The sequence below is a fragment of the Rhinatrema bivittatum genome, chromosome 13, assembly GCF_901001135.1.
Source record: "Rhinatrema bivittatum chromosome 13, aRhiBiv1.1, whole genome shotgun sequence".
NCBI classification, from domain to species: domain Eukaryota; kingdom Metazoa; phylum Chordata; class Amphibia; order Gymnophiona; family Rhinatrematidae; genus Rhinatrema; species Rhinatrema bivittatum.
Window position 1 is genome coordinate 23,602,243 of NC_042627.1, and position 25,778 is coordinate 23,628,020.

The window sequence follows — 25,778 nt, forward strand, 5'->3', positions numbered from 1 at the left end:
TATACAAAACCCCAGAGCTCTGCAAATAATTCACAATACCTGCTCAAGGACATCTTATCATGTTGTGTGATACTTTCTTACAAATAAGACAGCATTTAATAGGTTCATCAATTTTGTATTATTTGGCTGGACAGCTGTGCCAGAGATGAGCACTTCAACAGCATTCCCATTCCAGTCCTGGCATGCAAGAACTCGAGCCCGAAATGGAACATAGTGGTATAAAGAAACTACTCACAAGACCATGAGACTGACCTCAGACCTCATTGGAAGACTAATAGTGCAGAGTACAAGCAGCCAGCCACATTGTTCCTGATTCATTGTACACTATGACACCTTTTATTGCCCCAGAAAAGAATTACCTAAAGATGCAGCAACTTTCGAGACCACCTACAGTCCTTTCTCAAACATCATCTTTGGATAATTCCTGTGTTGTTTTAATGAAGGGTACATGACTTGCAAAGATTCCAGCAGATCAGTGGACAATTTCAGTAAACATCAAAAAACACATTTTCAAGTTTCCACAGCAGCTTTAGCAACATTAAAGGTAATTTTAAAAGCCCAGCGAACGCCAAAATCGGGAGATGCATGCACAAGTCAGGCTCACGCGTGACCATCGAATTTTAAAAGCCATCCAGATGCGCGCGTATCTCCCACCATGTGCACATCTCACTAGATTTCAAAAAGGGCCATGATGTGGGTATGGTCTGGGTGGAGTGTGGGTGTTTCGGGGTGTGGCCAACAGATGTGTGCATAAATATCTACGCACCCCAGCACACACCCAGGTCCACTTCCACATAATTTTACTTCTGGTATGGAGGAAGTGTAAATTGTAAAAACAAAAAATTAGTTAGAGGGGAGGGTTTGGAAGACCTAGCTGTTAACTGGGTGAACAGGTGGACGAACTGGTGAAACTGGCAATGGCATGGATGCGTGCCCATTATAAAATACTCTGACTTATGCGGCAGAATCGGATTTGTGCTCCTAGGCACATGCCCACTTAAAATTGGGTGCACATGTGTGCATGGCCAGATTATTTTATAATGTCCATTCATATGTGAACGCATGTTATAGAATGGTCGCGTATCTGGTTGCACGCTGGTTTGAAAGTTACTCTCTTAGCTTTTTGCAGTAATTGCTTCAAAATACTGCACAAGTTTCCAAGTAGGTCAAAAGCCAACATTAGGTTTCATCATGGACCCTTGGAATGTACCAGGAAATGACAGATTTTGCCAAGAGACTTGCAAAGAATTGCTAATAATTTAAGATAACAGCCAACAGATTAAGCTGTTTGCTTTATTCCTATTGCCTAGTGGCCAAGTTAAACAAAGAGATTAGTATTGTTTCTTCTCTTCTCCTTTAATATATATGCTAATTCACAAAGCTACAGATACTTCCTAGTAAAAAAAATCATATTTCACTTTTTTATATTTTGTCATTACTAAAAATCATTCTTGTGATAATGCTGCTAATTTTCATCCGAAGTTTTTAACTCTTTACTCATGACACTACATTTTTTCTGTAGCAAAAGATTAACATGCCACATCCTATATTTTGGGTATCATAAAAAAATGGATGTATTTTTATCACTGAAATACAACAACTTAAGACAAATTTAATAATACATTTAGGAGACCATGGAGGTCCATATTTAAGCATAGACAAATTTAACAGACTTATTTTCTTTTTAACTTGTTTCTCACATCAGAGAAAACACTAGTTTCATCCTGAACACGATACACTAAATACCCTGCACTACCTGGAATAAAATCATGAAGCTGCCCTGTGAACTTCCTCAGTCCTTCAACTGATAAGTAACCTACAAAGGGAGGAAAAATGACACATGAACATCTCTTCAAGGTTTTCAAAAAATAACCATCTCAAGATCTTACCTGCTGATGATTCTGATAATCAGCAGTAAATAAGAAAGGAATGCAGTGAGTTATAAGTAGATTCCTCCTATAGCGGGCATTCTTAAAGGAGGAATCTATAATGGGCTTGATTTTCAAAGTTACTTGGCTATTTTATCAGTGTAAGCAGCATTTTGAACATCAGAGGCCAATGTGCATAAAAGTACATGCGTAATCTGGTTCTGAGAGTGGGGAAGGGGGCAGCAGAGTTGCAACTTATAAAATACTTTGGGGTAAATTTTTAAAAAGTACGCACGCATGTCCATGTGCGCGTGCTACCCGGCGTGCAGACATGGACGCACGATTTTATAACATGTGCACGCCGATGCGTGCATGTTATAAAATTGGGGGTTGGCACGCACAAGGGGGTGCACATTACTGTAACGTGTGCGTGCCGACGCCCGCGGCCTTCCTTAGTTCCCTCCCAGTCCGCTCCAATTTAGGACTGGCACGGGACTGGGCCATTGAAAATTGGCCCGGCGCGCATAAGGCTTGGTCACGCCCATAAACCTTTTAAAATCCGGGCCTTTGTGATTTGAAAAAGTATGCATATAAATTAGCCTGAGAAAAGTTGCACTATGCTTGGAGCAGGGGTAACTTTGTGCACAGTAATTTGAGCACATAGTCAAATTATTCAAGGATTTTCAAAGCAAACGTATGTATATAAGTTTGCTTTGAAAATACTTGGTAAAGCCTGCACTTTATCACTATACTGGTTGTTACAAAATTACCCTCCCTGTTATGCATTTCAGGTAAAAGAAATACCTCTCCACTGATACACATGAAGCCACAGCTATCCCATTAAAGACTGCAGTTGATTCTCTTTCCATTTCTCTAGGGGAAGAGAACCGGCAGTGGTAGCTCGATGCTTGTTCCAACATGATTGATATTTTTTTTAAAGAAAGGATTGTATTACTAGCTGAATGTCCTGTTAGCAGAGGCTGCAGTGTTCCTTGTCTATTTTGACCAACCTGGATGAGATACAGTAGGCAAGGTTACGTGGACAAACATTTTATATGTCTGTTCATTCTTTTACCTGTAACCATGTTGTTCACTGGGTAATTCTGAAGAGGATAGTAGGTCAATTCACTCAGAACTGCTGACCTTGAGCCCTGAAGTTCTTTGCTATAAACAAGAAACACATGGAAAAGTATGTGTAGGTATTTCTGGCTTTGTTTGGAAAATGCAGAAAAGAAAAAAACACCAGTGTCTACTAGTGAGAAAATGAACACTAAAATAAACATATTGGGCCTGTTTTTGAAAGGGTTACGCGCGTAAATCCTCCTGCACATGCAGAGCCTATTTTGCATAGGCCCGGCGATGCGCGCAAGCCCCGGGACGCGTGTATGTCCCGGGGCTTTGTGAAAGGGGCGGGGGCAGGGGTGGGACCGAGGTCTTCGGCACAGCGGCTGTGCCGGGGGATCGCACGCCGGCACGCGCAATCTACACCTGCCCAGAGGCAGGCACAACTTATTAAACAAAGGTTTGGGGGGGGGGGGTTTAGATAGGGCTGGGGAGCGGATTAGGTAGGGGAAAAGAAAATTTAGTCCTTACTTGATAATTTTTGTTCCTGTAGTACCAAGGATCAGTCCAGACTCCTGGGTTCATACATCTGTGCCAGCTAGCGGAGACAGAGAAAGTAAAACTGACACTGCTTTATATATCCTGATGCCCATTTCAGTTCCTCAGTATTAATCTGTACCAAAACTGAACGCAAACAAACCATCAGAAAAAAACCCATTGAAATATAAACTTTGAGAACTTAACAACTTCTGAGATCTGTAATGTACAACAGTAAAGCGCCTGACTCTCCATCCTCCTTAAACCCTGGGCGGGACTCTGGACTGATCTTTGGTACTACAGGAACAAAAATTATCAGGTAAGAACCAAATTTTCTTTTCATTGTAAGTACCGGATCAGTCCAGACTCCTGGGATGTACCAAAGCTTCCTAAACAGGGTGGGACCTGGAGAGTCCTGCGCGCAATACGCTTTCGCCAATGGACCGAGACTCTCGATCAGCCACATCCAGTCGATAATGTCTTGCAAAAGTATGCAGCGACTCCCAAGTCGCTGCCCTACAAATCTCTTGTGGCGATACCAAGTGAGCCTCTGCCCAAGAGGCCGACTGAGATCGAGTGGAATGAGCCCTCAAGCCCTCCGGTACCGGCTTACCTTTGAGAATGTAAGCAGATCCAATAGCTTCCTTAAACCACCTGGCAATGGTGGTCTTGAAAGCTTGAAGTCCCTTCTTTGGACCGCTCCACAAAACGAAAAGATGGTCAGAACGACGAAAACCATTTGTGACCTTAAGATATTGGAGTAATGCACGACGGACGTCCAATAGTCGCAGCTCATGAGCATTTGGTTCTGAATCAGACAAGTCCAAAAAAGCTGGCAGCTCAACTAACTGATTAACATGAAAAGAAGACACCACTTTTCGAAGAAAAGATGGAACTGTTCGTAAGGACACCCCCCCATCCGATATCTTAAGAAAAGGATCACAACATGACAGAGCCTGTAACTCTGAAATTCGCCTTGCAGAGCAAATGGCTACCAAGAAAACAACTTTCAAAGTCACATCCTTTAGCGTAGCCCTACGTATGGGTTCAAAGGGGGCCTCAGACAAACCTCAAAGAACGAGATTGAGGTTCCAAGGAGGACAAAGCCTCCTCACCGGCAGACGTAAATTCTTAACACCTTGAATAAAATGGACCACATCCGGTTGAGAGGACAAGCGATAGCCATCCAGATTCCCCTTCAAAGACGTCAATGCCGCTACATGAACTCTAAGAGAGTTAAAGGCAAGGCCCTTGACCAAGCCATCCTGTAAAAAGGATAACACACGAGACACGGAAGCGTGCAAGGCTTGAATCCCTTTCGCCACACACCAGGATTCAAAAACCTTCCAAACACGGACGTACGCCAATGAAGTGGACTTCCGCCTAGATTGAAGAAGCATAGTAATTACGGACTCCATGTTATTATTTGTAAAGTTTGTGGGTGGATCCTTGGACTGGTGGCAGATGACCACGCCCACGGGTAAAGATCCCGAGAGGGGCTGCCAGTCAGGCTCAGATTTGGAGACACACACACACTTAGTTCTTTTATTAAACTGAATTGTGGACCACCAGAGGTGGCAGTAGTGAGCTGGAAATAGCCCGGCTGGGCTGTAGTCCCTCAAGCTCTGGAACAGCGATCCCACAATGGCTGTGCTGTAGAGAGAACTAAATAGAGTGAGTAAGCAGGATATGCAGAGTTCAGGGAATGGAACCTTGTTGGTAAAGCACTCACACAATAGTCTCTTAGAAGAAGCCCAGGAGCTGGAATGAAGGCAGGCCCTCGAGGAGCGAGTACCTGGTTCCAGGGTTTAGCTCAGAGAGAGATGGTAACTCACTGGTATTGTAGGCAGCAGTGTCTTCCTGGCAGAAGTGGTATTCAGTAGCAGGTCTGGGAACATGGGCCCTCGAGGAGCGAGTATCGGTTCCAGACTGCGACCTGAACAGCAAAAGAGAGAGCGAGGCCCCCGAGGAGCGGGTACCCCAATGGTAAAGTCCAAGGAGGCAGAGTAGCAAGGTAGCAGAGAGCGAATCCCATCTGCAGCGATACCTGATAGAGGAAGCTAGGTAAACCGTTGCTAATTCGAATAGCTAGCAAAAACAAAGACCTTAAATATCCGGGCTTGATGACGTCATCACAGGGGGACATCCCTGAGATTTGCGCCACAGCTGGTACTTGAGTCGGAGCCGCCCCGTGTGCGCGCCCCTAGGCATCTGAACAACATGGCGGAGGGCAGCGTCCAGCCGAACCGGGGACACCGGAGAAGGACAGCAAACAGACGTCGCGGCAGCCAAACGTCCATCAACGAAAGAGGGAATCGCAAAAGAGGTAAGGTGGGTGGAGTGGAGACGTCGGGCAGCGACGGTCGCAACACTCCGGGTATCCTTTTGACCTTAAACGCCTTCTCTCAAAAGCCATGCCGCTAAACAAAAGCGATCTGCCTGATCGGAAAATATGGGACCCTAATGTAGTAGACCGGGGAGATGACTGAGTCGTAAGGGACCGTCGACCGCTAGATTCAACAGATCGGCGAACCAAGGATGGCGTGGCCACTCCAGAGCCACGAGTACCACCTCCCCTGGGTGTCTCTCTATGTGCCGTAGGATCTTGTCCACTAGATGCCAAGGAGGAAACACATACAGCAAAACTCCCCAAGGCCAGGGAAGGACCAGAGTATCTATGCCCTTGGCCCTGTAGTCTCTGCGTCTGCTGAAAAACCGAGGAACCTTTGCATTGAGATATGGCGCCATCAGGTCGACTCGCGGACAGCCCCATTTCTCTCGAATGAGGTGCATCGCTGCATCCGACAACTCCCATTCTCCCGGATCAAGAAGCGTGCGACTAAGATAATCGGCTTGCATATTCTCGACCCTGGCAATATGAGACACCGAGATTTGTACTAAATGCTGCTCTGCCCACCGGATCAAGTCCTGAATTTCCAGCGACACAGCATGTCTTCGGGTGCCTCCTTACCCTTTTATGTAGGCTACAGTTGTATTGTCTGAGAGAACTCGCACTGACCGCCCTTGGAGTAAAGGCTGAAAAGCAAGCAAAGCCAAATGCACTGCCCTGGCTTCCAACCAATTGATAGACCAAAATGCCTCTACGCTCGACCAGGAGCCCTGAGCTGCTTGACTCTGACAAACCGCTCCCTAACCCAAGAGTCTTGCATCCGTGGTCAGGACCACCCAATCCGGAACCTCCAAGGATACCCCGCTCAGGAGGTTGGGAGAGTGTAGCCACCACGACAGACTGTCCTTGGTCTCCGGAGGAAGGGAAATGGGTTGATGATACTTCGCCGACACCGGGCTCCACTGGGCCAGAAGCGCACTCTGAAGAGGGTGCATATGAGCAAAAGCCCACGGCACCAGCTCCAAGGTGGACATCATGGATCCAAGGACTTGTAACACATCCCAAGCCCTGGGAACTCTCAACAGTGCTAACCGCCGAATCTACGATTGTAGCTTGCGGACCCTCTCGTTCGTCAGAAAGACTCTGCCTTGGTTGGTGTCGAAGAATGCTCCTAGATACTCCAGAGTCTGTGATGGTATTAGATGGCTCTTCGCCAAATTCACCACCCAACCTAACGAATGCAAGGTCCGAAGTACCATCTGCACCGCTGTACAGCAACTGGCTTCCACCTTCGCCCGAATGAGCCAATCATCCAGGTAGGGATGAACCAGGATCCCCTGCCAACGTAACGTCGCCACCACGATTACCATGACTTTGGTAAAGACCTGAGGCGCCGTGGCCAATCCAAACGGAAGCACCTGAAACTGGAAGTGCTGCCCCAATACCATAAATCTCATGTAACGTTGATGGTCCCGGGAAATAGATATGTGAAGATATGCTTCCGTCAGATCTAGGGACGCCAGAAACTCCTGAGAGTGCACCGCCGCTATTAACGAGCGTTGCGTCTCCATCCGAAAACGGAGGGAACTGCAACGCCACGTTCACACGCTTCAAATCGAGAATGGAGCAAAAAGTTCCCTCCTTCTCCGGGACTACAAAGTAAATCGAATATCGCCCCGTTCGGAGTTCCTCCGGAGGTACCAGCACCACGGCCCCCAACTGGTGCAACCTGCTCAGAGTCTCCCACACTGCCCTGCACTTCTGCAGTGAGCCACAGGGGGAGATTAGGAACAGGTCGCGGACGGGCCGAGCAAATTCTAAGGCGTAACTGTCTTTAATCACACCGAGTACCCACTGATCCTGTGTGATCTTGGCCCACTCTCCGTAAAACCACGCTAGCCGATCTCCTACAAAAGGAACGGCGGTGTGGGCCGGCCTCCTTTCATTCAGCAGATTTGGGACCGGAGACAACGGCATTGCTGGAGGTTCTGAAGGGTCTATGGCCCCCTCAGAAAGGCTGACCCCAGGATTGACCTCTAGGGGAGAAGGACCTCTGTGCCTTCGCCCCCGTGGGGCGCGGCTAATGAAACCTGCGTGAATCCCGAAAATGCTGCCGCGTGGGAAAACTGCGCCAACCCCTAGGCCTATCCTCTGGCAAGTGAGGCACCTTAGTATCTGCCAACTGCTTCACAATCTGATCCAATTCCTCACCAAAAAGGAGACGACCCTTAAAGGGTAAGGACGCTAACTGGGACTTAGAGGAAACATCTGCAGACCAGTTATGGAGCCAGAGTAGGCAGCGTGCCGACACCGTAGACCCCGTAGACCCCCATAATACAGGAGGATGACCGGACAACATCGTACAAAGCATCTGCTACAAACGCAATTGCCGATTCCAGCCGATCCGACTGAGCTACTTGCGCATCCTTGAGAGTCTGCTCCTCCAGCATAAGCAGGCTCTCTGCATGAGGCTGGAACAAATAGCCGCGCAAAGACTCAGAGCTGAGACCTCAAAAATCCTTTTGAGTTGAATCTCAAGCTTGCGATCCTGAACGTCCTTCAGAGCCATAGCCCCCGCAACCGGGATAGTTGTCTTCTTCGTAACGGCGAAGACCGTGGCGTCCACCTTGGGCAGGGCAAACAACTCCAAGGTCTGTTCCGTCAAAGTATAAAGCTTAGCCATAGCCCTACCGACTCTCAAACCCGCATCTGGAGTATTCCATTCCTGCTCCACCACCGTCTGAATGGACTCATGGTACGGAAACCCGGCGGAGGGACGCCTTGTGCTCCGCAACACTGGATCTGCACCGTCCTTGCGAGATTCGTCAGGTGGAGACTGGAGCCCCAGCTCCTCCAAGACCTGAGGAAGGAGTGGCGTAAGCTTGTCCCTGCGGAACAACCTGAGAATCTTAGGGTCATCCGCCTCTGCCGCCGGCCCCGAATCCACATCATCATCCTGGTTGGTTTCTACTGAATCCGGGTCCGCTGCCCAAGCACCGGGCAGTGATGTCCCTGGGCCGGCGGGATTCCCCTGTGGAGTCGCTATGGGCACACGCACCTCTCTTGCAGGTGCAGCTCCTCCCTGCGCCGCCCCCTGCCACTCCTGACCTGAAACCGAGCTAGGGGGGTGTCCAGGCTCCGGTAGCAGAGGAGGGGGCTGCCTCCTCGTACTGTGCTAAAATAGCCTTGTGCATCAAAAGCACAAACTCCGGCGAAAAAGGGACTGGAGCCCGCCCACTATCAGCTGGAGGCAAAAATGCTCCCCCCCTCTGGGGTCCTACTGGTACCCCCTGTCCCTCTATAGGACCCGGGAGCACCGGGAAAAGCACTGGAGGGGTCTCCTCTACAGGCTGTGGATCCAAGATGGCCACCGTTCCCATGGTTACCGCGCTGGGATGCCTCGTGGCTTCTGCCGAGCCCGGAGCTGTCGGAGAAGAGGCAGGGAGAGCTCTCCGTCGTTTCGCCGGCCTAGGGAGCTCCGAGGGACCCTCTCCCCCGAAATACACGCTGCGCCAGAGTCGACCCGCATGCCCAACAGGCCACCCCCCTAACCATCACAGCGCCGGCGGCCCGACTAGCAGGAAAACAAAAATAAAAACTGAAGGAAAAAACCCCCCGAGAAAAAAGCTCCTAAAGCATGCCGGAGGAGGGCTGGGGGAGGGGGGGGAGAGCCAATTCAAGCTATCCTACCTGCTCCTGCTCCTAACTCTGCTTTTTTTTTTTTTTTTTTACAGGAACTTTACTGCTCTAAAAGCAGCCTCACTACAGATTTTCCTCCTGGCGTATAAGGGAGCTGTCCAGCTTAATTTAGCAAAGTAATTAAAAAGGAGGGAAAAGTGAGGAAAAAATCAATTTTGGAGCCAACTCGTGACAGGGAGGGATCTGGACCACCGGATGTGCACGTCACAGTTTCTTGGGGCGTGGGCGTACTGAAGGGTCACTGACCCCCAGCCCCACCCTCCTCAACTAAACTGGGTAAGGGCTGCTCCCGAGCAACCCCGACCCCCTGGGAGGCAGGCTCAACCTAGAATCAAGAAATAAAAAACCCCAAAATAAATACTGGACCAATTGCAGGGTTCAAGCATCAGTCCACTGCAGGAGACAGACAAATACTGAGGAACTGCAGGGAGCATCAGGATATATAAAGCAGTATCAGTTTTACTTTCTCTGTCTCCGCCTGCTGGTATGGATGTATGAACCCAGGAGTCTGAACTGATCCGGCATGTACAAGGAAGGGAGGGGAAGGTGGGGGGGGGGGGGGGGGGGGGGGGCGGAGGGAACGGGGAAAGTCATCGGGGCTCCCCTAGGGCTTGGCGCATGCAAGGTGCACTAGTGTGCACCCCCTTGTGCGCGCCGACTCCAGATTTTATAACATGCGCACGGCTGCCCGTGCATGTTATAAAATCGGGTGCACATTTGTGCGTGCCATGTAGCGCGCACAAATGTACCCTGCGCAGGTAGGTTTTAAAATCCGGCCCATTCAGCTGTTCTTACTATCCATAAAAGTAAGGGAGATTAACAGTACTAGAAAAGTCCTCTATTTATCCACAACAATAATCTAGTGGGAGTACAAGTCCTTTCACATTGGTTTCTCTGCTGCCAAGACTGCCAAGTTAAATACTACTTATGTTAGTGCTTTTATTACAGGATTACAAAATAATAAAGTTGAAACCAAGAAGCAGCTGGTCTGGTGTGGCAGTTCACACAAAAGGCTTTTCCTGGAAAGCTCTCCAGGCGTCCCACTGACAACACATAACAACAAAGGGAAAGTTGCATGTAACAGACTAAATTTATCAGCATAAAGTCCCACTTGGGTGTCAAACTGCTCATTTTTGAAAATTTAACTCAAATTGTATATGCAGAGTTTTGAACATAGACAGAACTAAGAAAAACGAGACAGACGTTTAAGGGAAAAGGAATACTAGTAGCCATATTGGTCCTAGGAGAAAACTGTATTCTTTGCAGGCTGTATCTTATTTATTGGTTCAAATAGTTATAGTAACATAGTAATGATGGCAGAAAAAGACCAAAATGGTCCATCCAGTCTGCCCAGCAATCTTCCCAAGGTTACCCCCACGTTTCTGTTAAGGGTAGTAACTGCTGCTCCGTGCCGGTTAAGCTTTATTTATGTCCATCCTCTAGCCTTTAGGGCTCCACAGGAATAACCCTGTAAAAAACCACATCAGCTATCTAAATCCTTATTAGTCTTATCAAAACAAGCAGAGAAAAACAGAAAAATTTAGAGTGAAATTTTTATAGAGTGAAAAAGACCCAATCTTTCCAAAAATTAGTTCTGCTGCAAGTGACAGCCTTTTCACAGATAATCAAGTAGGGTCAAAAAAAGACCTCAAGTGACTGCAATATTTAAATACACATATCCAAACTTCAAAACCACACACTATGCCTTTTTTCTTTGGCAGCAGTCAGTAGTTGCTAGTACATCATAACAGCTAATAGTTTGCAAGAGACTTAAAAAAAACAATGAATGTTATAATTTGGTGACAGTCATCAAATTCCCAATAATCACTGGTGAATTATGAAATATGGAGACTCGCCTATTAATAGAGAACTTGCTTCAATATGTACCAGTGGAATAAAACAGCAGCTTATCATTTAAAGCCTCTATATCCTCAAAGATATACAAAGATATGTATTTTATTACAGGATTCCTCGAGAAAGCCAAATTTATGGTGAAACAAGGGACCTTTGTAGGGATTTGAAGACAGGTGCCAAACTTTCTCTCCAGTCCTCAGGGTCAAAAGAGATGAAGAAATTCTTCACAAACTCTTACTGTTTAAGGGACCATTTGCGCTGAATTTGGAGAAGAGACATCTTCTTTGGAGACCCATACGAACATAAGAATTGCCATACTAGGTAAGATCAAGGATACATCAAGCCCAGTATCCTGTTTCCAATAGTGGCCAATCCAAGTCCCAAGTACCTGTCAAGATCTCAAACAGTAAATAGATTCCATGCTGCTACAAGCAGTTCTAAATAGTGGCTATTCCCAGGAACGTTAACTTTCAAACCAGTGCATGTGCGTTGGCGCACACCCAGATATGTGGCCATTTTATAACTTGCATGCATGTTATAAAATAGCTTGACTGCACAGATATGTGCACCCAATTTTAAGCAGGTACACACCTATGTGTGTAAATCTCACTTCTACCACATAAATTGGGGAATTGTAAAAGGGGCATGCATCCACACCATTGCCATTTTCACCAATTCGTCCATCGGTTCACCCAGTTAACAGCTAGGACCTCTAAACCCCCTGGTTTGATAGTCTGCACTCCCCCTAGTTACCCAAGACCCTTTAAATCTCTGAAAAATGGCTCTTTCTTTTTATTTTTTAACTTGTACCTCGTGCCTAGCAGAAGTAAACTTATGTGGCAGGGGATCTGGGCACGCGCCCAGGCACGTAAGTATTTATGTGCACATCTCTTAGCCATGCCCCAAAATGCCTATGTTCTGCCCAGACCATGCCACGCCTCCGGCCCTTTTTTGAAAACTTTTGAGATGTGCGCACAGCGGGAGATACACGCATATCTGGGTGGCTTTTAGAATTTGGTGGGCATGCGATTTTAGTGTGCGCTGGGCTTTTAAAATTCACCTTTAACTCTATGGGTTAATAACAATTTATGGACTTGTCCAAATTTTTTTAAACCTAACTATACTAACTGCTCTTTACTAAAACTCACCAACACTAGCTGCGCTGAGTAGAAATTTAGGACTACAATGGCCGACCTGGGTCACATTGCAATAGATTCATCAAGATTCAAGATTTACTGATGATCGGTGCTATGACTAACAGACAGCACTGGAGACAATTCCTTTTATGCCATAGTTGCTCTACTCCAAAAAGAATGGGACCTTAGCAGGTCACAATATATAGGAGCTCTGTGCTGAAGAAATGGACAGTGCCCTGAACTGCGCCAGGTCCAGCTAGAAGAGGTGGCGTGGTGCCATGGGGAACTTCCATGCCATGAAAGAGGATGCGCCTGTGCCAATGTGGTCCTGTCCTGCTGGCAGACCATGCCGAAAGTGCAGGCTTCTTGAGCACCAAAGGATACAGCTCCAGAGGGAATCCCTTGCATCTCAAACCCTTTTCACTGTACCACAGCTAGCGCCTTACTCCTATCTGCCATGCTCAATCCCTGATCTGAGACAGATCAAGGAACCGGCTCCATGGGGGAAGCCTTGCCTGCAATGGGAGTAGCATCCCAATTCAGTTTTTGTGCCACGCTGGGGCGAGGAGAGGCTCCATCGTGTATTCTGCAAGGCCTCCATTTTCCAAGTGAGGCGTTGCTGCCCTAATGGACATATTACTGCAACTAAAGTAGTTGGCAGTTATGATCTGGCTCCAGGCAGTGATAGCAAACTGAATTAATCTGTGATGGACATCCAGTGCCCACAGATACACGCCTTGAAGCTGCTGACCAAGATTTTCTTGGCCCCAGACTTCTCCATTTCATACTTTTTATTTATAGAACTGAAAAGTTCTGTTGAGAGACTGCAGAGGTAACATCTTAGAAAAGAGAAATGATGCAATGAGGCAGAAAAACTAGGCCAATAAAATTGCAGAGTCTGGGAACATGCCTGGGCAGCAGCTCAGATGAAAAAGATGGAGAAGCTCACAAGGCAGTGCATGCGGGGACTCCAGCATTTGCTCATTAAAAAGTTTTTACTGAGCTGTGAGAGCTGGGTCCATGTTGGCACAAGACAACATCACCCATGTGTAACAGCAAATTCATGCCTGCTCTTTGATGGAAAATCTGCACTCCATTTTGAGGAAACAGATGAGAGATAATCTGGATTTCCTTGATTAAAGAAGCTATTTACAGGACATATTTTACCTCACCTTGAACTTGGGCTGCTGTCACTTGTCACTAGTTGATCATTCTCTTCTCTGCAGATCTTTCTTCTGCCTTGTGTCATTTTATTATGCTGCAGAAAAGACAATGAGCCTAATTTAATAAGGACATTTTTGCCATAGACACAAAGAAGATAATTTTCAAAGCCATTTCCTTGAGTAAAGCACTTGAGACTTTTTTGAAAACTGCCTTCCATTTGTGCAGGTAAAATTACACACAAAGGGGTAGATTTTCAAAGGGTTACGCGTGTAATATACGTGCGTAACCCTTTAAAAACCCTCCTGCACGCGCCGAGCCTATTTTGCATAGGCTCGGCAGCTCGCGCAAGCCCCGGGACTCGCGTATGTCCCGGGCCTTTGAAAAAGGGGCAGGAAGGGGCGGGGACATGGGCGTGGCCATGGGCATGGCACCAGTCCGGGGACGGGACTGAGGCCTCCGGCACAGAGGCCATGCCGGGGGATGGCGCGCCAGCAGCCGGCCGGCACGTGCAAGTTACGCCCGTAACTCCTGAAACAAAGGTGGGGGGGGATTTAGGTAGGGCTGGGGGTTGGGTTAGATAGGGGAAGGTGGGGGGGAGCAGAAGGAAAGTTCCCTCCGAGGCTGCTCTGATTTTGGATTTCGGAGCGACCTCGGAGGGAACGGGGAAAGCCATCGGGGCTCCTCTAAGGCTCGGCGCGCGCAAGGTGCACAAGTGTGCACCCCTTGTGCTTGCCGACCCCGGATTTTATAACATGCGTGCAGCAGCGTGCGCATGTTATAAAATCGGGTGTACATTTGTGCGCACCGGGTAGTGCGCACAAATGTACCCTGTGCGCGCTTCTTTAAAAATCTACCCCAAAGTGCCACTACACTCGTAACTTTATCCATACTGAGAAGAGCGGTTCTAGAGAGGATTTGTATTCCTGAGCACACTTCTGAATTTTCAAAAGCATGCATGTCTTTCTTCTTGGGGGGGGGGAAACTAATGCACAAATTATCAGGTGTAAATGGGGGGTACTTGTAGGTACTTTTCAAAGAAAAAGCATGCATGTAATTTACTCTGAAAAGAAGTGCAAAGTCCTTCGGTAAAAGATACTCATGGATTTTGCATCAATGTGGGCAGCTAAAAAATAAGGCCTTCAGAAGATCAATTTTTAAAGAGTATTTATCGAGGTAAAATGGCTGGATTGAACATTGCCTCTTCAAACGTGTAGGTTATCTAACCTGGGCATGTCAGTCACATTAAAGAAAGGCCTTCCTTTGGGCGTGTTTAGGTCAGGGACATTTGATTTTTAAATGTACATGCATTATTTTGCCCTCTTCTGTTGCCTGCACAAACATGAGGTGCTCAGCACATGAATATTTATAAGCACGCATACTTTGCATGTGCTAATTTTGAAAGAGAAATATCACGAGTAGTTTCTCTTTGAAAATTAGCATTAAAGTTATGCACATTAAAATTGCCGATGTATTTTGCTACCACTCTGTTTGAAATTTCCCCCAAAATGGGAATCACTCCTTCGTACATCAGGCTTGCTCTTGTCTACGTAAATCAAATATCAAGTAAGTCACACGCTTACAGCAGTTAGGGAACATAGGTAGATGGAATGGCCCCCAACTTTCTTTATTTGCTCTCAGTTTCTATATTACTCTACAATGTAAATAAGAATCCCTTTATAAATATAACAACTTGTAAATTATGGAAACTATTTATTCCAACTATTTCCTCCCATTTTATATAAAAGGCTAAATTCTTTGAGGTCCATATTCAGCCACTGTGTGGCTCTGCTCGCTAGCCAGATAAACTTATCTGGTCAATTAGTGTGTACATTCACCGGCAAGGCAGCACCACTGAATATACCCAGCTATCTTACAGTTAGCCAGATAAGGTTTACTGGCTAACTTTAGGGCAGCTCTGTGGCCTGACCAGAGTTAGCCAGCTAATTCAACTCCTCCCTGTTATGCCCATTCCCCGCCACTTATCCAGCTAGCTATTTATCTAGCTAAATAGCTAGCTGGATAAGTGACTTATCTTGCTAACTGGTGCCCACTAATCATATTCAGCGGCGCCACTTAGTCGGATAAGTAGTACTTTTCCAACTAAGTGCCGTTTTGAATATCAGCTTCTTTGGGTCCAATTTTACTAAACCACATATTGGCTATATAGAAGGTTCTAATTCCTGGAATAGCCCACTAATTGTCAGAAACATGACTGCATGAAACATTGGAATCAGAATCCGAAAAAGTGGTTCACATATTCTAGAACAGGTACAACATAATTACCTCTTCTACCAGAAAATCACTGTCCTGCTCCCAAATAAACCTACCAATTTGTCTTCTTATTTCTGTGTTGGCAAAAAAAGGAAGAAAATGTAATTATGAGCATTTGTCCCTGATTTTTACCACAGGAAATATATTTCTTCAATGCATAAAACAGAAATATATCTTTATCTATATAGTCAATTCTAAAAGAGCTGCTGAATAGGAAAGATAACTGTTAAAATTAACTGATTTATCTTTAGATGAATTTTCAGCCAAATCTAACTGGTTAATTTTTCTAAATCTAACCAATCAAAATGACCAGCTAGATAAAAGATTGCTATCTGGTCAGCTGGGGTTTCTCACCAAAACTTAGCTAGTTAGCACTGAACATCAATGCTAACTGGCTAAGTAATAAGCCCCCACCCCCAGGAACACCTCTGAAGATAACCCTTTTTCGTCTTACTAACTTTGGCTGCCTTATAAATTTAGAAAGGCATGTTTAGTCGATCATGGGAAAAATTTAACAAGCAGATTTTTAGTCAGCTAATTCTCAAAATTAGATGGTTAAATCTTTTGAAAATTGCCCTCAGGGAACCTAACTTTCAAACCTATCCATGCTACAGCATTTGCATGCACAAGTAAACGTGCTGAGATTAGTTCAAGTATTTTATAAATTCTGTTGCAGAATTTGCACTTTTTATAAAATACCATGTATTTCTGCGCCAAAAGTATGTGTCTTTGTATCAGCACACGAGAATAAGCAAATGTTGCTTACCTGTAACAGGTGTTCTCACAGGACAGCAGGATGTTAGTCCTCACATATGGGTGACATCACAGGATGGAGCCCAATCACGGAACACTTCTGTCAAAGTTTCCAGAACTTTGACTGGCCCCTACTGGGCATGCCCAGCATGGCACTAACCCTGCAGCCAGCAGGGGATCCCTTCAGTCTTGTAAAAAAGCTACAGGTAGTGCCGAAAATAAAATAAGAAAACATTACGAACCCAACACCGCGGGGCGGCGGGCGGGTTTCGTGAGGACTAACATCCTGCTGTCCTGTGAGAACACCTGTTACAGGTAAGCAACATTTGCTTTCTCACAGGACAAGCAGGATGGTAGTCCTCACATATGGGTGAGTACCGAGCTGAGGATGTCCGAGTACGCACCAAATGTACCCAGGCATGCAAGGCACTAGGCCTGGGATGAAATTTGGCCGAGGGCATCCTGAACCCCACTGGGCAGGCGGAAGGGTGTTGGTACATCACGTTGTAAATAGGTTGCGCAAGACAGATTGGCCGAAGATGGAATCTTGTCTTCCGGCTTTGTCTAAGCAATAGTGGGCTGTAAAGGTATGGAGAGAACTCCAGGAAGAGGCACCGATTATAGGTGTGCTACTGAAGTCGCCATGGCCCTCACAGAGTGTGCTTTAACACGGTCTTGAAGTGGAATGCCTGCTTGCTGATAGCAAAAGGTTATGCAGTCCGCTAACCAGGAGGAGAGAGTCTGCTTACCCACAGGCCACCCCAATTTGATAGGATGGAAACAATTGAGTGCTTTTCCTGTGGGCAGCTGTACGGTCTAGGTAGAACGCTAGAGCCCGTTTACAGTCAAGGGTATGCAGAGCCTGCTCTCCTGGATTGGAATGGGGTCTGGGAAAAAAGGTAGGAAGTATGATGGATTGATTGAGATGAAACTCAAAAACTACCTTAGGTAAGAATTTAGGGTGAGTGCGGAGTACTGCCCGGTCCTGCAGAAGTTTAGTGTAAGGTGGGTAGGTAACTAGGGCCTGTAATTCACTAAATCTGCGAGCTGAAGTGATTGCCAAAAGGAAAATCACTTTCCATGTGAGATATCGAAGGTCACAGGAGTGAAGAGGCTCGAATGGTGGTTTCATGAGCCGACCCAAAACTAGGTTGAGGTCCCAAGAAGGGGCCGGAGGATGCAGAGGAGGCTTGAGGTGAAGCAAGCCTTTCAGAAAATATGTTACCAGGGGTTGTACTGATATGGGAACATCCCCAACACCTTTATGGAAGGCAGTTACCACACTGACATGCATTCTGATGGAGGAAGTTTTTAGACCTGACTCTGACAAGTGCCAGAGAGAGTCCAGAAACTTCGCGATTGGACAGGTAAAGGGGTCAAGGGATTGAGAAGAGCACCATGACGTAAACCTGTTCCATTTGTAAGAATACGATTTTCTCGTGGAAGGCTTCCGTGAAGCAATCAGGACATGGGAAACTGGTTCAGAAAGGTTAAGAGGCTGAAGGATTAACCTTTCAACATCCATGCCGTCAGGGACAAGGCTTCAAGATTGGGGTGGCGGAGGCACCCGTCATTTTGAGTGATTAGAAGCGGGTCCTTTCCCAAGGGAATGTGCCTGCGAATGGAGAGATCCTGAAGTACTGGAAACCACACTTGGTGCGGCCAGTGGGGTGCTATCAGGATCATGGTTCCCTTGTCCTGATGTAACTTCTCGAGAGTCTTCGAGAGAAGTGGAAGTGGAGGGAATGCGTATAGGAGACCGGTTGCCCATGATAGGGAGAACGCGTCTCTTGGCTGATAGTGTTGGTTGCGAGTGAGAGAGCAGAAGTTGTCTACTTTGCGATTTTGAGGTGACACAAAGAGGTCTATTTGAGGATAACCCCATTGGTGGAAGATCGAGTTTGCTACTGAGGGGTTGAAAGACCACTCGTGCGGTTGAAAGGTGCGACTCAGCTTGTCTGCCAACACATTGTCCACTCCAGGCAAGTAGGTGGCCCTGAGGTACATCGAGTGGGAGAGGGCCTCCGCCCATATCTGCGCAGCTTCCTGACACAGAAGGTAGGAGCCCATCCCTCCCTGTTTGTTGATGTACCACATGGCCACCTGGTTGTTCATCTGGATCAGGATGTCTTGATTGGAGAGGCGATCCTGAAATACCCTGAGGGCATATCTGATTGCTTGCAGCTCCAGGAAATTTATTTGGTGTTTGGCTTCCTCTGCAGATCGGCCACGTGGGCTCCCCAGCCGAGGTTGGAAGCATCGGTGGTGAGAGTTATTTGAGGGTCTGGAGCCTGGAAGGGCAATCCCTGGAGGAGATTGACCTGATTTCTCCACCAGGCGAGAGACTGACGGAGTGAGTCGGTTACGAGGACAATGGTCGACAGGGGCTGAATGGATTGAGTCCATTGTGACCTTAGAGTCCATGCATGACTCTCATGGCCAAGCGAGCCACTGGGGTGACCTGAACTGAGGACGCCATGTGTCCCAGGAGGATGAGAAAGCTGTGTGCAGTGTTGAGACTGCAGCTGGTGTGCAAGAGACACGAGAGTGAGAGCTCGCTGTCGAGGCAGAAAAGCTTTTGCCTGCAAGGTGTCCAAGTCTGCCCCAATGAACGATAAGGTTGAGATGGGACTAAGTAGGATTTGTCGTAGTTGATGAGAAATCCGAGTGAAATTAGAGTGTGTAAAGTAAGATGTAGGGATGACAGAACAGCTTGCTGAGTGGGAGCCCTGATTAACTAATCGTCTAGATAGGGGTAGACATGAACACCTTGAGTCCTGAGGAAGGCTACAACTACAACGAGGCATTTTGTGAAGAATCGTGGTGCAGACACAAGGCCGAATGGAAACACTCGGTACTGATAGTGCTTGGGGCCTACTAGAAACCTCAGGTATTTGCAATGAGATGGAATTATCGCGATATGAGTGTATGTGTCCTGGAGGTCTAGAGAGCAGAGCCAGTCTCCTCTTTGTAGAAGAGGAAGAAGAGAGCCCAAGGTTACCATTTTGAACTTCTCTCGCTGGAGGTACTTGTTGAAGGCACATAGATCCAGAATTGGACGAACACCTCCCGATTTTTTGGGGATTAGAAAGTACCGGGAATAGAACCCTAGGCCGTGCTGAGAGTAGGGTACTGGTTCTATTGCCTTGGACTGGAGGAGGAGGGAGACCGCCTGTTCCAGAAGGATGGAGTGATTGGATGTTCTCCACGACGGTAGAGATGGGGAGTCCGGTGGAATGGAGAGAAAGTTCAGATAATAACCCTGCGCAATTATTGCCAGGACCCACTGGTCTGAGGTGATCGAGTGCCACTTGCTGTTGAAATGGCACAATCGACCTCCCACTGGTATGTGGGGCAATGGAAGCTGGCTGCTGCTCTCTATGTAAGTCAAAAACCAGAAGCAGGGCCCAGCTGAGGGACTGTTTGCGGTTTTTGTTTCCGTGTCTGACGAGACTGGGCTTTTTGAAATGGTCTCGTAGAATGAGTTCTAGTTGGTGGCAGGTAGGACTTCTTCGGGTGGAAGTATGACTTCTTAGAGTCTTTCCAAAAAGGCTGTTTTGAAGAGTATTCAGAAGGCATGAGAGAGAGCTGTCTCAGGGTCTCACGATGGTCCTTTAGTTCCGCCACCGTCCGTTGAATCTGCTCGCCAAACAGATTGTCTCCTACACAGGGGAGGTCGGACAATCTGTCCTGAACTTCAGGGTGAAGGTCAGAAGACTTGAGCCAGGCCCATCATCTTGCCGTGATAGCAGCTGCAGAAACCCTGGTTGCAGTGTCAAAGATATCATACGACGATCTTATCTCATGCTTGCCTGCCTCAAAACCCTTGTTTACTAGGGTTTGGAGTTGCTCTTGAAATTGCTGAGGCACGGAGTCTGTTAAGTCTTGTATCTGTTTAAATAAGACCCTATTATATTGGGTCATATAGAGCTGATAAGAGGCAATTCTGGAGATGAGCATTGATCCCTGGAAGACACGGCGACCAATGGCATCTAGAAATTTCTGTTCCTTGCCTGGGGGAAAGGAAATGTGAGGTTTTGCTCTCCTTGCTCTTTTCTGGGCAGATTCGACAACCACAGATTGGTGATCCAATTGAGGTTTGCAAAAACCTGGAGCTGACTGAACGAGATAGGTGGTGTCAGCTTTCCTGTGGACTGGAGCCACAGAGCCAGGATGTTCCCAGTTCTTTTTGAGGAGATAAGAAAATGCCATACTGGGTCAGACCAAGGGTCCATCAAGCCCAGCATCCTGTTTCCAACAGTGGCCAATCCAGAAGAACCTGGTGGATAGGGATGAAGGTTATTTCCTTGGGAGCATCCAGGAATTGAAACAGCTCCATCATTTGATGCCTGTCATCTTGTTCAGTCTGTAATTGGAAGGGAACCAATTCAGACATCTCCTTCACAAAACATATGAAGGAAAGGTCCTTTGGAGGAGAATGATTTCTGCTTTCAGTAGCTGAAGGTGGTGAAGGCAAATCATCGGTGTCTGGTGAAGAATCATCAGTCCAGGTGTTGTAGGGATCAGCACCTGTACCTCTAGGGACTAGAGGAGGACGGGGCGGTGGGATCCCTGAAGGTCCTGGTCGAAGCTCCGAAGGACTCGAAGGAATAACTGGAGGCACCGATGAGTGCATCGAAGGCACTTGTGCAGGCATCGATGGCATCGATGGATGGCTCGGTGGAGCCGATGGACCCGTCGGCACCAATGGGTGGATCGGTGGCACCAACGGATGTATTGGCATCGATGGCTGAGGCATCGGCAGAACTCCCGATGGAGGGATGCAGAATGGTGTTTCTCCTCCTGATGACAAAGTAAGCGGGGAGGGCACCGGAGCCATCGGTGACCCGGGGTCCATCGGTGGAAAAGCAGCGGTGCCAGCGCTGCTGGAATCGGGTCAGTGGTCAGTTCCGCAATCGGTAACGGTGTCGGTGCCGGAAGATCCTGGAGTCAATGCATCGCCTTGTCGATGGCCTCCTGAACCATCCGGTCCAGTTCTTCTCGGAGACCTGAAGCAAGCAGCCCCGGCTCCGGAACAGAAGAAGGAGGCAGAGGCATAGCTGGAGGGACCACATTTAAAGGCGGAGTCGCAGCTCCCGATACCCTGTCAGGTGAGGGTTGCCTCAGTGACCTAGTCGCTGAAAAGGTCGGTGCATTTTCTGGATGGGGCTTCTTCGACGGCGGCTCGGACGATGGCGAGGTCGATGATTTCGTTCCCTCAATGGTCCGAGACTTTCGATGCTGGTGGCAATGTTTATCTCTACGATCCCCTCGGTCCTGAGGGAGAGTAGAGGGTGTCAAAGGCCGAGAAGTCATCGATGCCGGACGGTCACCGGCCGGAGGTCGATGCTGGCGCGAAGTTGACGGTGCCGGCTCTGACGACGTCGATGCAATAGATGGCGTCGGGTTTGAGCACGGAAGAGAAGTTCCATCTTTTCCATTCTAGCCTTGCGACCTTTTGGTGTCATAAGGACACATTTGGTGCAGGTTAGGACATTGTGCTCACATCCGAGACATATTACACAGACTTTGTGAGGGTCTGTGATGGACATGGTGCGATTACAGTCTGGGCACCGGCGGAACCCCGACACCATGGCCATGAAAAAATTGAGCTGCGGTACGGTCGACGGCCGGTAGGCCGCGAGGGCCAAACTCGACTTTAATCGACGGAAAATGGGTAAAAAACTTACCAGAGTACCACGGCTTGAAAAAGTTGGAGGGATCCCAGTGGGGTAAATTAATTTTTAGTAATTCCGTGAGGAAAATTCCTGTCAGGAATCTCTGCAGAGCTGCTTAACCACGTGGCTACTGCTGCGCAGAAAAAAGAAGTCTGAAGGGGGAGGGGGGGGGACCCCTGCTGGCTGCAGGGCTAGTGCCATGCTGGGCATGCCCAGTAGGGGCCAGTCAAAGTTCTGGAAACTTTGACAGAAGTGTTCCGTGATTGGGCTCCATCCTGTGATGTCACCCATATATCTCTTCTTCCCCTTAGCTCATCCCCCTACCCAGTACCTATCCAATTAACTCACTACCTGATCATCTTAACCTTCATATCACTTGAGAATGTATCCCTAACCCTCTGTCTGTATTGCTCCCAAGAGTTTTTATAATTGTAAATATGTTAAAGTATGTCTATGCTTCTAACAGTTCTGACATACTTAGACCTTTAACAGGTGTTTGTATATATTCTTTATAATTTTAACTCTGTTAAAGCTGTTCATCTGACTTCAATGTATAGCGTTGTTATAATTGTAAACCGGAGTGAAGGCCCCCGCCAATACTTTGGTATATAAAAACGTATAAATAAATAAATAAATATGTGAGGACTATCATCCTGCTTGTCCTGTGAGAATTTTCAATACAAGAAAAAAAATACTTTCTCTACCCATTTTAAGAACATATGCAGGTATATTTTAGGCATTTAAAAAAATATATCCCAGATTTATACTTAGAGGCAGACCTTTTATAAAGTATGACAGTAACTTTAAAATAAGCGCGCGGGCGCCCATACATGCACATGTGGGTACACGAGCAAATATACGCTGGAATTCTAAATGATGTATGCATTTACATGCGTAAGATTTAAAATATAACTAGTGCGCAAATGTGTGCTCCTAATTTTAAGCTATTACTTGAGCAAACATACGTCGTGTATCTTCCTTAAGAAATTGTCAGCTTTAATATGCACAGGTAAACAGATTTTAAAAGATGCTTGCATGAATGACATAGCCAGTTTTTGCAATTGGTCCACCAGTTTGCCCAGTCTATCTTGAAGTCATCCAGACCTCTCTGGTTCTTCATCCTGCACTCCACCAAGTTGACCCAGACCCCTCCCCTGGCATGCTAGGCCTAAACAGAGATTTCTACAGACTTTCACCTCATCAGGAGCAACAGTAAATATACCAAGCTAACAGGCCGCCACATGCTGCAGTGTGCGATTTTAAAATTCAGACTTACATGCATAACTGTTGGTACCCGCCCTGGAACGCCCATGCTCCACCCCCAATTCCACCACTTTTTTTACTCGTGCATGCATATATATATATACGCATGTAATTTCCAGCTTTTAAAATATGCATTGTTTGCACATGGTCCAGATACTCACGAATATGAGCTTTTTAGCACAAACAATGCTTTTAAAATTGACCCCATGCGCATTTAGAGGTAAAATTTAAGACCCGCGCATGGATGCACATGTACACGTGTTTGCCGGTGCAGGCACAAGGATGCGGCAATTTTATAACATACATGCTGTTATAAAATCAGCTACACGTGAGTATACGTGCACAAAATTTTATATTGACGCATGCGTATGCACGCAAATGCCACTTCACGCACGTGAGGGGAATTTTAGTAGCTAAGAACATAAGAAATTGCCTTGCTGGGTCAGACCAAGGGTCCATCAAGCCCAGCATCCTGTTTGCAACAGAGGCCAAACCAGGCCACATGAACCTGGCAGGTACCCAAACACCAAGAAGATCCCATGCTACTGATGCCAGTAATAGCAGAGGCCATTCCCTAAGTTCACTTGATTAATAGCAGTTAATGGACTTCTCCTCCAGTTAGGTTTTCAGGATATTCACAATGAATAGACATAAGGTAGATTTGCATACACTGCCTCTATTGCATGCAAAATCTCTCTCATGCCTATTCATTGTGGATATCCTGAAAACCTAACTGGTTAGGTGTGTCCTGAGGATTGGGTTGAGAACCCCTGGTATATAACATGTACTCTAACCTAAATTTAATTACCAAGTTACTTCTCTTTTTTTCAAAGTAACTAGACTAGAAACTGTCTGAAATCCCCCTCTCACTGCTTTGCTAGTATGCAAAATCCCATATAATCCCCTTCCCTTCACTGGTCTGTAATGGTATAATCAGGCAGCCTAAGACCTAGACAAATCTGTACTATTTAAACTCAGTATAACTGCACTGTTTCTTCACAGGTCTGATGAAAGAATAACTCTTAAAAGCTAGTCACAGAAATATTTTAGATGAATTGTGGCCTTTTCTACCTAGTGAAAGTGGAGGGGCGTTAGGGTATTTTCTGTATAGCTATTATATATTTATTATGATATATTATATTTATTATATTTTATGATTTATTGTATTCTGATACTTGTAACATGTGTTGAGTACAGAGTTCCCATAAAAAGTTGTCATCCAACTGAATCAGAATGAAAATTTATATGCTCCTCTCGTGGTAGTGAGTTTGGTTTATGCTGTATTATGTACTGCTCCTAATGCATTGGACTCGAGTACAGGTTCGAATTGTAAAGGTCAAAGATAGACAGAAAACTACAAATTACTACAAAGCACTGACTAACAAAAGAAAAAAAGACAACATATCTACTGAGAACTGTCTGCAGTTCTGTGTGCACGCAGGCACAAGGCCGTTCTATCGTTCTTCCAAAACAGCTTTGGAGACACATCTGCTCTTGGCCAAGTTCACTACCCAACCTAGTTCCTGTAGCAAGCAGATCACCTTGCATGAGACCCGAAGGCTCTCTTCCAGACTCTGAATCAGCCTGAATCAGCCAATCATCTAAATCCGGGTGAACCAGAATGCCATCCTTTCTCAACACTGCCTCAACCAACACCATATCCTTGGAAAAAGTTCTGGGCGCGGTGGACAACCCAAAAGGCAGTGCTCAAAACTGATAATGTCACCCCAAAACAGTGAAACGCAGAAATCGTTGATGCTCCAGATAGATGGGAATATGAAGGTACGCCTCTAACAAATCCAGAGACATCAGAAACTCCCTCGACTGTACTGCCATTATTACTGAGCATAAGGTTTCCATGCGAAAATGAGTCCCTCGCAAATGACGGTTGATTCCCTTGAGATCTAGGAATGGGGGAAAGGAGCCCTCCGTCTTGGTCACAACAAAAAAAAATGGATTATCGGCCCATATTTTCTTGTGACATGGGCACTGGAACTACAGCCCACAGGCTGAAGAGCCTTGACAATGTATACTCCACTGCTTGTCTCTTTTGCAAGGAGATACCATGAACACAACCAAAGGAACACTGAGTAACTCCAGAGTGTAGCCATCTCTTATCGCTTCCAGAACCCACTGGTCTGAC

At 46.7% G+C, this 25,778-nt stretch overlaps 1 protein-coding gene across 1 annotated transcript in view; it reads right to left on the reverse strand.

The window, feature by feature from the left end:
* Positions 1-1,352: 1,352 nt before the first annotated feature.
* The window catches only part of TERB2 (telomere repeat binding bouquet formation protein 2), a 54,864-nt gene continuing 30,438 nt past the window's right edge, over positions 1,353-25,778 (reverse strand). The window contains exons 4-7 of the mRNA XM_029575353.1: positions 15,954-16,015; positions 13,679-13,764; positions 2,944-3,032; positions 1,353-1,816 (exon numbers count right to left, since the gene is read on the reverse strand). Of these exons, the coding sequence (XP_029431213.1) occupies positions 1,674-1,816; positions 2,944-3,032; positions 13,679-13,764; positions 15,954-16,015 (380 nt within the window). The 3' untranslated portion in view covers positions 1,353-1,673. The remainder of the gene's footprint in view (positions 1,817-2,943; positions 3,033-13,678; positions 13,765-15,953; positions 16,016-25,778) is intronic.